This window comes from Gavia stellata, chromosome 2 (assembly GCF_030936135.1).
Source record: "Gavia stellata isolate bGavSte3 chromosome 2, bGavSte3.hap2, whole genome shotgun sequence".
In the NCBI taxonomy this organism is placed as follows: Eukaryota; Metazoa; Chordata; class Aves; order Gaviiformes; family Gaviidae; genus Gavia; species Gavia stellata.
In genome coordinates, this window is record NC_082595.1 from 53190467 (window position 1) to 53206443 (window position 15977).

Genomic DNA, 15977 nt, shown 5'->3' on the forward strand with positions numbered 1-15977 from the left:
CCCGCGGGAGCCGCAGCCGCAGCCCCGGGGCCGCTCCCCGGCCGTGCCGTGCCCTGTGCCGCCCCCCGCCGCACGGCCGCGCTCCCCGGCACCGCGCTCCTGCCTCGGCGGGAGGAGGGGCTGTTGAGGGCAGGCTCGGGAGGTGCGGGCCGGAGGGTCCCTGCTCAAGGGCCCTTGCCCAGCTGCTACTGAGGCTGCGAGAGCTTCTTTCGGCCACACTGGTGCCGGGGGAAAAGCTGGGAGTCCAAGTCTCACCCCGAAGGTCCGTGGAAAACCTTTGACTGTTGTTCGTGTGTCAGGACGGCTATCGCCACAATGGCCACACGTGAAATGGAGTATGCGAGTGCACCAGAGTGAGACCACGTCCTCCAGCAGCAGAGCAAGTGGCACATCCGTCTCCCCTTCCGAGTGAGGGGTAGGGGACAGAGTTACCAACCGAGATGCTAGGTACAAGCAAAACCGTGCGGCAGACCTAAAATGGTGGCAAAGCAAAGCTGCTTTCCTTCATTTTGACTTACGAGTCTAAGGCTTATGTTATTCTTAACTACGCTGTAGTGCAAGCTATAATCTGAGAGGATGCAGCAGGCGCTGGCTGTATTGCCATCCTCAGCTCTCCACCACGGAAAGGGAGCTCCAGCCATGCCTTCTCTCTGGGGGAAGTTTTCATAAGGATGGAGGATCCAAGGCAGCAGATTTCCTAAGAAACTTCAACCCCTAGCTACCTGCGGGCGCCTTGCCCCACTTCCCCACCACCTCTGATGCCAAATTGTTACAATTAATACCCAGTATGTGTTATCACCCAGAAGACCGGGATTAGCACTAGGGTCTGAGTGTGCCGGGCACTGGGAGGACACATGGTGTGAACGCATCTCTTCCTCAGTAATCAAATCTAACGTATGAAACACTGCAACAAGAAGGGTTAGACATAGGGGAATGGAAAAACAACCTGTGGCTATACAGGCTATGTAATCGCATAAATCGAAAGATAGATCATTGTTTTCTTGAGGTAAGTGAAATGAATCAACTACCAGAAATCTCTGTTGGTCATGTAAGAGCTGCTACAGAATAAGCTCATTTGCTTCAGGACTTCTCAGGACTGGCTCCACAGTACCACGAGGCACGCACTTGTTGCAAAGCAGCGTGCCGAGGGGATCCATCTGTACTCAAGCATTTAATCTGATAAGCCTGAAAGCTTCAAATTTGACTGCAGCTGGTCTGCAAAATAATGACTTTGGTGGGAAACAGTCGAGGCATTGGTTTTGGATCAGAACTTCAAAGAAAAGTTTCGGATGATCATCTGTTAGACCACCAAGGCCCTGAGTAATTACGTATCTGGTGGGATCCCTGTATGCAGGGAAAAAACAGTCTGAAACAGAATATAATTTGCCTTTATTTAATTTTATCTCCAGTAACGATACATTATTCATAAAGTCCAAAAAAGTAATAAAGTAAGATTTTTCTGTGAGGCATTTTGTTTATAAGGAAATGAGTTAAACAAAAGAGCTAATTAGGAAAATTAAGGATAAAAATATTGATTCAATATGAGAGAGATATGCACATGGCTACTCAAGAAATCCTGCTGTAAGAAATTACCAAGGCCAGATTACCAGATACATGTCTGCTAAAAGCTTAAATCACTCAATGTTGGAACTGCTTTTTCTCAAGAAACTGTGTGCTGTCAAATCCATTCCTTTCAAATCATTATATATTCCCACTGGGTCAAACTTCTGGCTCGAAGCCAAGTCTTCAATCAGTTTTCGGCCCATTTTTCTTCCTGCTTCAGTAGACATAGCTTTTTGCCAGAGCTTCAGCAGCAATCCTCCTTGGAAAGAAACACAACGTGACATTGTCAAATTAACATGGAGCACACGCAGCCTGCGGCACACAAGGGATGAAGCGCGTGTCTGGCATCGAGCACCCACCACTCTCCTGTGGACAGTGAAATGTAGACAAAGCTGGAGCGTGCCGATGGGGTAATAATTGCCTACAACTGTGTAGGGAGATGGGCCATCCTTTCAGCTCAGGATCCTTTGTACTGATAGACAACTGGGCTTGTTCCCTTGTCACCGGTGTTGCAAGTCAAAATGATTGAAGACGCATGTTAAGGTCTTGTTCTGCAATTGCGCATAGCTTCATGGCTTATGAAGCAGTGGCCTGGTAGTTATAATCATGCATGTCTTTGTTTTTACACTAAATCAACCAAGAATTTGCACTTCTGCCAGCTCAGGCTTCAAGTTAAAGAAGCAAATGATCCTAATACTGTCATCCAGGCAATGAGCAGTGACTCTCTAGGAAGCACGCCTGACCAGTCCAGCATTAGCACCAGTTTGCAGGATAGTCATGACCTGCTCCTTACTCCTCTCAGTGCTGATCTTTATTGTGGATAAAGGGTCCACAGAGGAAATCTGGGGGCAAGAAAAAGTCTGCTACAAAACCAAGAGGAGTTTGTTCTCCTGCAAAACATGCTTTTGTATAAAACTGGCAACAGTGAAGCATTGAATTTGCACAGTATTGTACAAGGGAGATGAGGAGTTAAGAGGAGAAGGCAGCAAACGGTCCTCTTGCCTAGGAGGAGGACCACAGGAGGACCGCAGGAAAGGTGAGAACAGCAGGAAAGGTCTTGATGGGTTGGACAGGGTCCCGTCCTAAGAGATACTGAGACCCTCTATCTGCTGTTGAAGTTTGCAGCACCAGGAGAGGACTCCACACCTCACAGAATGTGTTTAAATGTTTGAGGAATCTGACTCCACAAAAGCAGCGTGTCACATTTTGTCATCTGAGTTTTGCAGCAATAAGATCTAGTGTTTCGGGTCCCTGCTGAGGCTGTGGATCCAGACCCAAGTCAAATTTAGTTTAAAGCTCCTTTTCCAATCTGCAAAGCAGTCACCAGGTTGAGTTAGCTAGCATTTAACTCTCAGCTGAATGCAAAGCCCATCCCTTCAAAGCAGAGTCAGGGAAATCGCCTGCCGGCAAAGCATGGCATTTCAGCTATGGACTTCATTATGGCTGCACCTGCATTGAACTTCTTCATCCCTCTCTTTCCTTCCCTCTACCGTGGTCAGCATCCATGCCTCTTTTCCTCTCTCCCTCCAGTGCTGCCCTCATCTGCCTTGCTGCCCTGGTGCTCTTCTCCCTCCTTGCTGCCTTGCTGGTCCTGCTTGTCCTTGCTGTGCCCCCTTCCCCTCCTGGAGGTAGGTCAAGAGACCCTGAACTGTGTCAGACTACCAGGCATGGGATAGAGCTGTTGAGATCCTTATTCAGACTATGAGGCACCCCTCGTGCTTTGTGGAAGGTGTGAAGGAAGCACTCTGTGGTGTGAGGATGCTCTTTTGTAACATTGAATAGCCTCATTAAACAGCCTTTTTCGGCTATAAATCATCTAGTGAGAGAATTTTCACTGAAATGAATAGACAGAAAAAGATCACAAACCAAATGCCATAGCTCTGGATATTAGTTTTTCAGTGTATTTTTATACTGTATTTTCATTTAAAGATTCAAAATAGCTTTCTTTCACAAAGGACAAACAAAAATATTCATCCCAGCAATACCTACGAATGAAGTGAAACCTCAGAAGAGTGTAATTCTGTGTCTCACCGCTGGATGGTGATGCACAACTTATTTTAGTGAGCACGATGAAGCCAGCGTTGTCTAATAATACAGTTTTGCTGGGTCAGATGATACTCTCTGTTAAAGCAAAGATTGAGACAAAACCAAAAAACAAAACCAGAACAGTTGTGGACACACAAAATGTTGTTCACCTCATTTTCCCAGTTTTTTGTAATGACCTCAACTGATCTAATAACTTCATTTACAGCTTTAATGGTCTCAGATTTAACTGGTGAAACACAAACTAGTGTCTGTGCTTTTAAAGTTCCTGTGAAAACTGGAGGAAAAAAAGTCAGATCATCTGCTCCAACAAACGATGCATTTGTCTCATGTGAAGTCCTCACTGCGTATTGTCAGTGTCCCATTGCTGTGTTTGCTCTCTGGTGTGTTGTTTACTTATGGTAGTATTTTTAGCTGTACTGTTTTATTGTAGGTCTCTAGGAAGTGTTTGTACTATTGTACATCAAAAATCGACGTGTTCATGTGGAGAAATGTGTAGAAACAGAGAACAAGATATTAAATATGTATGGATTACAGACATTTGTAGGTCAGGCTCATACCTGTTAATTGATTTGCTTTGTGAAGAGCTCTCATTGAAAGCAGGACTCTATTTTGCTGTGGACTGAAGTCACTAATGGACGGGAGAACATCCCCTTCAACGAGCATCCTCTGGGGCAGGAAAGCCTGGAAGTTGTTTGTGGTCTGTAAATCTGTGAAGAAGTGTGTGGCTGCAATGAAATCTACAGCATTAGCCCAGTCTTCACCAAAATTTGCTTCTGGATCAGAGAGATATTTTAAGCTGAAAGAGATTAAAATAAAAATGTAACAGATAATTGAAATCCACTGTAGAACACATTAGTCTATCATTTATCTGAAAGATGTTTTGTTCAGTATAAAATCCTGAGCGGTCTCAGTGCCACAGTGACTTAAAGCTGCCTTCAGCACTTTACATGTAATTTCTCCTGGCATCACTGCCTCCTGACTCAGGCCCTGGCTCCCAGAGAGGAATCAGCATCTCACGTTAAGCCCACAGCGTGCCCACCCATTGCAGCCTGGACAGCCATCTCTCGCTGGTCATCCCACGCTCCGAGAGAGCGGAAGTAAAAGCAGAGAGTAGAGGCCTAAAGTAGGCAAGCTCACACAAACTTTGTTCAGATACTATCCTTCCAAAGAGGCATGCAGGTGGGAAGATCCCCCTTGGCCACCTCTCTTGTCCCCGTACCTGTCCTGGAACTTGGGCAGCGCATAAGCAATGGAGGCGACGTGCGCCCTCCACATGAGATGGAGGGCATCATCCATTTTGAAGGAGGAGAAGGTTGCAGGGCTCACAGCTTTATGTTCTGTAGACAACAGATACTGCAGCAACAGGGAGGAAAAAAGGCAGACAAATGGGGTGGTGGTTTAAACCCAATGCATTTTTCAGACTTACACACATACCTCACAAAATAGTCAGTTTGCAAGCTAAGGGAAATTGCTTTTGAGTAGTTAGAATGTGCTGCTTTGTAAGTAAGTATGATGTCTGACATAGGGAGAAAAAGACAATTAATATAGATTTATAAAGTGAATATGTATCCCCACTGAAGTTAACTGGCCTTGCTGTTCTTTGACTTCAACAGAGTGAGGGTTTTATGCACATAATCTAGGTATTCTGTCACAATAATTCTGTGGACTTTTGTATCTGAGTGCCATGGAAGCTTTCGTGCTGAAATATTTGATTCCTTGAAAACCTGTTTATAGTCTTTCGGCCACAACTTTCTGGAGATTTTTAGAAAATAAGAAAATGATTCTTAATGGTTATCATTATGGCTGTTTGAGGAGCAGATCTTTTATAATAACTTCGGAAACATACTGCTTAGGAAATATAAGAAAACAAATCCCATCTTGCTCCTAAAACCTCTACCTTCACTCACAGTTGCCAAGAGGGACTTATGGTTTAAAATTTCTAATCACTATCAATTATTTGACTGCCAACAAAAATGTTGAATATAGAAGTCTATCTATAAAAATAGTTACTGAATCTATGAAGTAAGATACATTGTCATCTTTGGGATTAGGAAACAGCTGAATGAGGAGGAAAGAGAATATCTACTTGTATAAATAAGTGTCCTTCTGAATGAAGTTTCAGTATTTTCAGTTTTTTAGATGTTCAAAGGAATAAATGAACCATATAAAACCAACACAAGGCCATTTCTCAAGGGTAATGTTCTATCTCGCATGCTTATTTTGCATTGCTAACATAAGCAGTATAGCAAGAATACAAATATAACTGTTAACAAAACAGTCTCTTGGGACAAACGCCAAAATACAGAATTATCTTAAAGGAAGGAAAAAAATCCATAAGCTGTAAAAATCCTGGCCTTCTTATCTCTGACTCACTTTATGTCATGCTTTTCATTTTTTCTGCTTGTTACTTTTATATCAAGCTGTTACTGAAAGCAAACCAAGCTCTCTAAATCTTACAAATAACAGTAATAACAGTTTTTAAAAGTAATATTCTGGTATCGTTTCCTACAAAATATGAAAAAAATTGTGAAATTATTTACTTCAAAATAGGTTTTCCACTTGTCCATGAGCTTGGGTATGCGAGACCGGCAGTCGGCAACACTATAACAGAAATCAGCTCTTCGCTCCTCCGGTGGCAATATTTCTATCTCGTACTGCAGCTGCCCGAAGAGGCCAGCGTCCACTGCCCCCAGAAAGGGTATGATAGCCAGGTAGTAGTTCATACCTGTAACAATATTTAAAAAGGAGGAGGTGTTAACCACAAGCAAATGAAAAATTCCTGCACAGAAAAATGAAAACTCTCACTTACCAAATGCAACCGTTTCAAACTGCCACTGATACAACTGTGTTCAGCAGTGGGACATATGGACTGAAATGCACTAACGATGGTATCTGTATTGATTTAGATATGATTTGTAATATTCATTTATATATTGTTCTTTAATAGCCTTGCATGAGCAGACAGTGTGCTATACTTCGCAAGAAAGGACAAACAACTGAAAAAAGTTAGATCTTCATAGGTTGTCACGGACAGGACATCAAAAGGATCTCAAATATTAGTTGCAAACTAAGTACAGAAAGACTAAGGGGTACTCCATGAATACCATTTTCATTAAAAAAACGCCTCTTCTATGCATCCTAGGCATATAAGAAAGGAAAAGCCAAATACTAGTGATGTTTTACTGGGAAATAATAATTTTGCTTTTAAAAAATATTTCGCTCACTGAAAACTTCTTGGAAATGACCTCAGTTTGTTTGCTTAGATTTATTTTAGGATGATGGCTTCCTTTGATCTGATCTGTAAGTTGGAGCAGTCAGACCCAGCACATAGCAAACCCAGGGTCAGTTCTCACCTGTGCTGGACCACATTTCCAGTCAGAGTGCCCATAGGGCTACTTGAAATTCCTCATTTGAAAGGAGGATTTAAAATTCTTCTCTTAATTGTGCCCTCTTTGTAGAAATACAGTTTAATAACTTTCAGTGAAGAGCCTGGAGACCAGCTTTTCTCCCTCTTGGGTGGGTACTCCTGAGCCGTTGAGCTGGGAAGTCATTTGCTTGTGCTTGGTCTCAGGGCCACAGACTGCCTAGGTATTTTGTACACAGTCCCAGCAGTGAGGACCAAAATCATCAAAACCTGACCACCTACCATGTATCCCTGTCCTACACATGGGAAACCATTGTTCCACCTCCTGTATGTGGGCCTGGCTGGGAATTCAGGAGGGAATGTATGGCCAGTCAGAAGAGCAAAGGAAAAGTCCCAAGTGACGAGAAGACAGTGTCGCACTGGGAGTCATTGCTAAACTGGGTCTTGCTTCTTGTTGACTACTTTCATAAGAAGTATTGAAACCTGGATTTCACATCAGAAAGTACTTACATTCTTTTAAAAGGGCTTGCATATATTACATATTTATACTTGCTAGGGGGACTCAGAGGGCAGAAAACAATGCAGGAAAGGATGATACTCAATGTTATTGTAGGCAAAAAGGACTGAACTTCTTAAGCAGGGAGTGTCTCATACATCTTGGGGCATATTAAATGTGAGTTTCTGGTTTAAGCTCATTCCTGGCTTCGTATGACTACTCATGCTGGAGAGGGCTGCCCTGAAGCCCAGCCAAAACCACTTACAACCTCAGATGTAAGATGTGAGAGACATTTCTGTGCAGCCTGAAAGACTTTTTGCATGTTCCTGCTGCAATGGGGTAGATCAAGGCTGAGCTTATATATTTTCTGGAGGCAACAAAATTGGTATCATGCAAACGTGCAGTGTTTAGAAGTGAAGAGCAGGAATGTAAACATTGAGAAAGTAAAGGTGTTGGTTTCTGTTCCAGGAAGGTCCCCTGCTTGCACAGGGCTATGCAATGACCCTTCTTACTCGTCATTGCATGGGACACCTTCCCACGGAGCACCTAGTGGTAGTCACCCGCAAAGATGGGAAACTGAACTTAGTAGTTGGAGTGAGTATCACAGTGAGCTTTGGTTTTACTCTAAATTTACATTTTAAATTTACCCTAAGCTTACGTCTTTGATCACTTGAAGATATACACATTTAATTGCTGGCTTACAGCCAGAAGCTTCATTCAAAGGGCCTCTACAAGAAAGCACTTGTGTGGCAGGGAAGGGACAAAGCTGCTCGCTGCAGCCTGCCAGCAGGTCTGGTGGAAAAGGGACTTGTGGCAGGACAGCAGGGAAGCTGAGGGAGTGAGGGGCAGAAGTGATGGAGGGAAAATGTGCTGTAGGAAAAAGAACATGAGGCTTTCCCTTCCCTAGGAAGGCAAAGAATATTTAAACTGGAGGACTTACAAGGCCTTTTACCTCCTTAAAAATAAAATTTCCATCATTTTATTGCCTTTAGATACAAGTACTGATTGTAATCTATAGGTCAGGCTTGTCTTTCCCCCCATCTGATCTGTCAGTTCTGTTTCTGAAAAAATAGAAGATAAACTTTCCAAAAGAGTCAGAGTTCCAGTTTCAGAACAAAAATGGGAGTCTAAAAGTATTGACTTTGACCCAGATCAGATAAAAAGTAAATTTTAGGTTTTTTAAAATACTGTGCTTATTCAGCTTTTGAATAATGGAAACAAAAACATCCTTTGGGGGTGTTCTATTGGGCTGGTTGGAATATGTCACTCAGTTTGGGTGTAGGCAAATTAATTAAATGTTTTTGATTTATCAAATGAGAAAATTTAACTGTTGTTTATGTGTATTCATGGGCTTAGAAAAAATTGCCTTGTAAGTTGAACTCTGTAGAAATCTAGGTATGCATTTTGTTTGAGGAGCCTACTTCCATATAGACACTGACTATAAAATACCAGAGAGAAATAGGCTACACATATTCTTGCATTTGAGACAGTGAGCACTGTAGTATCGGTGCTTTTTCTACTGATGCTACAAGTGTTACTTATTGGGCTGCCCTGTGCAACAATAAATGGATACGCTTGAGTTAGTTGCATGTGGCATTCCAGATCACTTCCTCTCCTCCTTTGCAAAGCTTTTAGATAGAAGTGGATACAACTGTTTTTTCCTTTCTGTGTAAAAACCTGGTTATAGTATCCGGTCTCACACACTATTAGTTCTCCCATGGTCCCAGCAGTCTCTTATGTCCCAGAGGAGGATAAGGTGCTTCGCCACATCTATCAGGAGTGATGCCAACAGCACATATGGTTTTTCGGTAGAGTTTGTCACTTTGCCTTTTCTCTGCACTGCCTAGTGTAAAGGTGGGTCCAATTTTGATACCACCGTCATTGAGATGACACTGCTTCCTGCAATGCGTATTTGCTTAGGTGTAATGGATAGACCCATTCTCCTGTTACACCTATGATACACATTTGTAAAAATGAAATTCTTGTGTCTCTCAGACTAAGAGAAACCATGTATTAACTTGATCCCTCCTGTTCAACAGGGCAACATGTGAATGGCCTGAATTATCAAAAGTATCCAGGAATTTTGGACGTTTCCATTTTTGGGAAGACTGAATTTTCTGGATGTGTATTTTTAGAGATACTGAGGAAAACACTAAAAATGTCAGTGACATTGACATTGGAAACTCAGATCTTTATGCTTCTCTCTGTCTTCAGTTTGTTGCTACATATTGAAATAATGAAAAAACCTCCAGAATTTCAGCCTACTAGAACACCAAAGCCAGTATTAAAGGGACCAGATATTGTCTGATAGCTCACGTACGCCAGGTCAAAGTATTAACTGAGTTTCAGCTGGGTACTTAAAAGCCTGCTGGATAAATGTTGTCAGTGCAATGAAGGTAATAAAGTTATTTGGCTATTGTGGGCACAAAGTTTCTATTTATTTCATTCTACTAACCACAGTGAAGTTGTGGAGGTGCAGCTGAAGGCACGAAAGTCCTGTCAGATTTGTATTACTGAGGGTGATGCAAGAACCACAAAGAATCCTGCTTGACACTAAGTTTTAGTTTGAAGTACTAGCATCTAAACTGAACAAATCTGCTCTGGAGTAATTGAAAACTGTAATTTCTACAAATGTCTACCAATATAGATACCTATCATGGTGTTTCCCATGTGTTTTCACATGCATTTTTGCAGTATAAACATTTTTAAGGCTGCAAATTTGCTTTTTTTTCCTTCCTTAAATAAGTTATCAAAGTCAATTCACTTTCATTTACTCATTCATACTTAGGTGTCTTGCTGCAAGTTTTCAATGGAGAATTATGTAGCAGTGAAATTACTTTGTAATACAGAAGTCTAAAAGAAACAAAGATTCTCAATTGTCTTCTAGGACACTAATCATATTTTGGAGAACAGTGTAACAGCATATACTTACAGGACCACCAGCTTCTTACAGATATGCACAGGAGGTCTCCATCTTCATAGCCACAGGAAGTCACATTGGAAGGATCTGCTAATCTGCCTGAATCAAATGAAATAATACACCAAATACTTCTCAATCTTTTTCACACAAGAAATCCCACTAAGATGAAAAAAAAAAAAAAATAGGACTAAAGCATGCAGAATTTTGCTCAGAGAAGCAGAACAATTACCGTTGTTTTGCATCATAAACTACCATTCCTAGAGTAGTCGGATTTCTTGGTCAATACTTCATGCAGTGCATAGTAATTTGACTGTGTTTTACAGTTCAATTTATTCCTCACTGTAAATGTATTCTGAGAATTTATGGAACTGTCTGAAAGTAGGACATTGCAGTGATATTTTTATGGAGATATAAATATACATGCACATACGGACATAAACACATGCATAACTGATGCATCATTTTCAATAGATGCAGGGCTGCTAGTGTAGGAGAGCTGCTTAATGAGCAGAATAGCACAAATTAAATGTGCTAGTAATTGTCTCACCAAATTGGGTTGTGTGACACACAATCCCTTCCAGTTTAATGATGCCTACAAACATGGCCTTACTGTGAAGCTAAGCATGCAAACGTTGTTTTATCTGATTAGCAGGGTTTTCAAGCATCTATGCTATAGCAAACATGCAAGACATTTCACAGTTATTCATGACAGCATGTAAGGCATATTTTACTTTAAGCACATGATGTGGAGAAATAGCCTAATTCCTGAAAGCATAATGTACATATACATTATGTGGTAATTAGTCACGTAGTGAGTCAGGAAGTCTGCTTTAAGTGTATGACGTGAAATTACCATGGTCAGGTCCAATGACTTGAGCTATTCCAGAAGCTCCCAAAATCTGCCCTGCAGAGCATTTACTCTCTGACGAGTCAGCTGAATGCCAACATTGTCATTTCTGTCAGATTAGAACTAAACCTCATTACATTCTTTAAAAAGGAAACCAAATTTTCTGATACTTTTTACTTGAGAAGAAGAGATGATCATGAAGCATGTGCATATAGTTTATCCTAATTATCCTCTCTAGCTGACTGGACAGAGCTTGTGCTTTGGGGCATGCTGACTGCTCAAGCCTGTATCTTTCAGTAGCAGAGCACTGAGAGCATGAACTTGCAGTGGTGAGGAATGCAGTTCAACAGGATATTTTTTGATGAAAAAATATAATTTTTAATATTTACAGAAAGATTTTTTTCAAGATTCTGCTTTGACACAGGGAATCAGAAGTAGGCAGCAGTGGTTCACTGGTGTGCAAAGGGGATGAATGGAAAGGATAAAGGAAAAGCAGAAAAAGACGACAAAATGTTGCAGAAGAATTGCACATGAGATTTACCAAAGATTGTTAGCTTAGGTGTTTTGGGAAAATGAAGTGTCCCGGGCAGTATTGGTGATAATTATAAGATATGTACTAATTACTTGGAGCTGGAAGCACTAACCCTACTTCCAGGTCTACACTCCAGGTTTGTCTTCTCTGCTCCCTCCTATTCCCTGTGCTTAACATGATTGACAGTCTTCAGGTCTACCCAAGCTATCTCAGTCTCTCTGTATTGACAGGGCCTCCCAGCTGAATGTCATTAGCAACTATGGGCAACTTCATCAGCAAGATTTCTCTGCCATTTTTTGTGGCAAGGTCATTATTGAAAAAGCAGTTGTTCTCAAGAATGATAATTGAAGAACTCTGAGTATATCCTTCATTTAGCTGTAAATTTCCCTTAGCAACACTCATCACTAAACTCTCCTTTAGGTGTTCCCTTACCAGATTTGAAATTCCCCTTTTCGTTCTTATTTTGTGAAGTGTCATTAAAAACTTTCATTCTATGCTTTGATTATAGAAAGGGAGGAAATGCCTTTCTGGACTTTGGTAAAACATCAATTATACCATAAAAGAAAACATCCAGTTAGTCTGACACAATCTACCTTTGATTCACGTAAGCTGCGCTCTATCCCTTTTTCTATTTAGCTCTATGTCTTAAATATTCTTTCCTCTGTACTTATTTTAATGTCTCATCTATTACTGATGTAAGAGAAATAGATATTTGTGTGTCCTTATCCCATTTTTCCTTCTTGTTAAATACAGGTGCAACCTTTCCTACTCTTTGGACATACACTACCACCTGTATCTTTCTTAAAGTTCTTGCTCTTGGATTTTTACTTCTATACGTCAGTTCTTCCAAGTGGGGGTAGAGACTATCCAGTTTCCTCTGTCTGTGTAGGTAGGACTCTCAGTTTAGCTCCGTCTCCCAAGTGACAATTTCTGTTTCCACAATCTCATTCCTATCAGCCGTGATGTCTCAACATCATTGTCTATACTGTAAATTTAGGCAAATTACTGATTTAATTTTGTCCACAAGTAGATTATTGCAAATCTTTGTACCACTCTTATTAAGTAGTAGCTCCACTTGCTCTTTATGGTTTATATAGGACCATATCCACAAACATATTTTCTCAAGCAACATAGCTTTCAAGACCAGACAGGATTGTTCATGCAAAAAATTTTGTAGCATTTTCAAGGATCTGCTGTCCTGCACCATGAACTCAAGCTTTTGCTTGCCCAGGCTTATTATGCTGATACACAAATGCTTCAGTCATTCCTCACTAATCTAGCCTAGCTGCCTATCTGCATTAGGTTTAGCCAGTTGCTAACCTCACTACTGTATGCACCAAAATTATGTCTTTCTTTCCCCCTTATCTACTTATCCTTCCAAGTTCTCACATTTTTTACTGTTAAACTCTTTCCAGTTATGTGGTATTTCTCCCTCTACTGTTTTTTCAACCTTCTGATCGTATATCTACCTGCCTAAGGACCATTCCTGGGACTCTTTGGCAGGTGACAGTAGGTCTTTACCTGTCTGTGCAACCACGTGCAAATCTTCCTCTCACCCACTGTGTCCCTCATCTCTCTTTGGGAACTGTCACTGCAACCAGGCACATCTTGACTTTGTGGATGAGGCCACCCTACATGACTAGATCGTTTCCAGCAGGTCACCACTCAAGCGTAGCTTCTGCATCCAGTCATCTTTGCCTCTGCCAACTCTCCTGCTGCACCAGCCATCCTCTTCATCTTCTCTTTCTTTTCCTATACATAAAGAAGGGAAAGAGGAAAAAGCTTGCCTAAACTCCAGACAAATCCTTCTTGGTGCTGTCTGTTTGCCAGCTAGTTGCCTGCTTGGATTTTGCTTACTCTATCTCCTTTTCCTCATTGTGACTTAGCAGTTAATTTTTTGTTAGGCGTGACTAAATGCTGGCAGCCTTCCTTCACCACCAGCTGCAGCCCCTCTGCTTCTTCCAAACATACAGCTTCAGCCAAACCACCACCTCACTAAGCTACAGGTTGCAACCAATAAAGAAAACAACAGGCAGACAGATGCATTTGCTTATGCCTGGTTACCACCAGGCACAAGTTCCTGAGAACATCATTGACTATTATTCCTTTCTTCCTACCTCTCCCGGTTGGTGGAATAAGGCAAGTCAACTCCAGCTTTGAATGGAAACCTTCACTGCAAGCTGCGTGTGAAGAAGCATGTGGGAGAACACGTTCTCTGATAAAGCCCTCGATAAGATACTGCAGCCTTAGCCTCAAAGGACCTTTCACATGTGTTTCTGTGTCTGCTTCCCTGGCATGGCCAACAAGCAAATAAGAATGACCGCCCCAGATAACAACCAGCTTTTGGGAGATGAGCCATTAGAATTTGGACATCATTTAAAAAACAAAAAAACCCAAAACCAAACTAAAAAAACCACCAACAAACAGAACAAACTTTAATTTTTGTAAAAAACATAGTTAGAAAATAATGAGACTACTCCTAAACTGATCAGAAATGGCAAATGGAAACAAATTCTCAGAGGGAGAGGTGAACTTTCAACTATCTGTATTAGGAAAGAAACTCAAATCACCAAAAAAAGATCATAACATTAACAACCAGAAAAAGCCTATCAATTAAAAATTTAAGAACAGCACTGCAGAGTGCGGGACCTAAAATCTACCTGCTGTAAATTGGAGCAACTTGGAATATCTTCTCAAGGATTTTCAGCTAACTGAAATATTGCCCATCTAAACCACAGATCTTTTGGATTCTGACCAGTCCTGTGTTTAGCAATACCTTCTCCTATTTGGAATTTTAACAGCTGTTGCTCAACAAGGCAAGGGTGTTCCCTTCATTCAGGATTTCCCTTTCAAATCGGCAGCTTAGCTCAGTATGTCAAAATTTACACCATCTGAGCCTATACTGGGCTTGTGAGGCAGAAACCTTGGAAAAGATGACCCAAAGTAGGTCTGGTAAACAGTTAGCTGTTCCAGCAGCTTAAGGACATAACTCATACCTGTACGAAATTGCCACCCATGCTGCAATGGTAATCCCCAGAGAATATTGCCAAAATTTTGGGATCCAAAGGCGGTAAAATATTTGGCTGAAGAGTTTAGCAAGTTCTTGTATACTCCCAGTCGTTCTTGATAGTTCCAAGCATTGATGACAATTTTGTTGTCCTTTACTAGGAAATCCAGCAGGTTTTCAGGGGCAAGGTCCCACAGAGGGGGATAGATGTCGTCTCCGGTGGCATCTTTTTCACTCTGTGCTGCAGCAGTCGCTGGACGCAGGGTAACAGTCAGTATAAGAAGAGCATGTATGCCAAAGTAGGGCTGCATTGTGAAGGTTTGTGACCCAGGTGTCTGTGGCTTCGGGGCTTTTATCATGAAAGGTGAGGGCTGGGCAAAAAAGGGTGACTCAAACGCAGAGGTCTACGTCTCCCTTTCCTCTTTCCTGTGACCCTGACGTGGAGTTGCTAGATTAGCAAGATGTGAGTAATGCTCTGTCCTCCCCTTGGGATCTGGGGAGCAGCAGCAGATGTTTAAGAGGGATCAGTCTGACCAGAAAATGTCCAAATCTGTGCTTCCCATGACTTATACCCACCCTCCCAAAAGGCTGAGGTGCTACAGTACTGATTGCACAGTCACCTTATCAACCTTTTTGTCCCTGTGTTTCTTACGAGCTGTCACCTTCCCTTTCCCTATCTAGTTCCTCCAGGTAAAGAGGGGACAGCAACGCCACAGAGCTCACCCCAAAACAGGCACAGGCAGGGTTAGGTTAGGGCTGAGGTGCTCTTAGGAGGGCTCCAGGCGCCGACCAAAGAGCGGCAATGACACGCGGCAGGCGCTGCCTTTGGCACCTTTGCCTTTTGGCCTTGGGACAACTGCCTGCAGCCTTCAGATCATAAAAGTGTTGGAAGTAGCCAAATCAGCCTGGTTGCAGGCCGTGCAGCACCTGGCTAGCTGTATTTTTAGTGTTTGTTTGTCTTGTGTGGAATGGTAATTTTAAAGACCTGAAATCTCCTACTAAGCCTCCATAATCTTATAGACTCCAAAGGGAATACAAAGGCCACCCCTCCACTGATAAAATTGGTGTCTAAGTTACACTCCAACAAAAATGAAACTGTCAAGCTACCTTTGCCTCATCTCCTTCAAGGATTTTATAATCTTCAGCTGCTTTTTCTCAGGTAAGCAAAGGTTACGAAAGAGCACTCAGCAAACAGACATATC

At 41.9% G+C, this 15977-nt stretch overlaps 1 protein-coding gene across 1 annotated transcript; it reads right to left on the bottom strand.

Moving 5' to 3' along the window:
* Positions 1-1634: 1634 nt before the first annotated feature.
* Positions 1635-15086, bottom strand: C2H6orf58 (chromosome 2 C6orf58 homolog). Its single transcript, XM_009822377.2, has 6 exons — positions 14765-15086; positions 10402-10488; positions 6150-6334; positions 4829-4962; positions 4167-4405; positions 1635-1822 (listed from the first exon to the last, which is right to left on the bottom strand). Exons 1-6 carry the CDS (start codon positions 15084-15086, stop codon positions 1635-1637), a joined length of 1155 nt encoding a protein of 384 aa, XP_009820679.2.
* Positions 15087-15977: the final 891 nt, after the last annotated feature.

Bases quoted from the DNA above. Each gene is read 5' to 3' on its own strand.
- C2H6orf58 (XM_009822377.2), bottom strand. From the start codon at position 15,086: ATGCAGCCCTACTTTGGCATACATGCTCTTCTTATACTGACTGTTACC. The intron at 4,963-6,149 runs GTAAATAATTTC...CTGTTGCTGCAG, and splicing joins AGTGGAAAACCTATTTTGAA to TATCTGTTGTCTACAGAACA. The intron at 1,823-4,166 runs GTATGAGCCTGA...TTTCTTTCCAAG, and splicing joins CAAAGCAAATCAATTAACAG to GAGGATTGCTGCTGAAGCTC.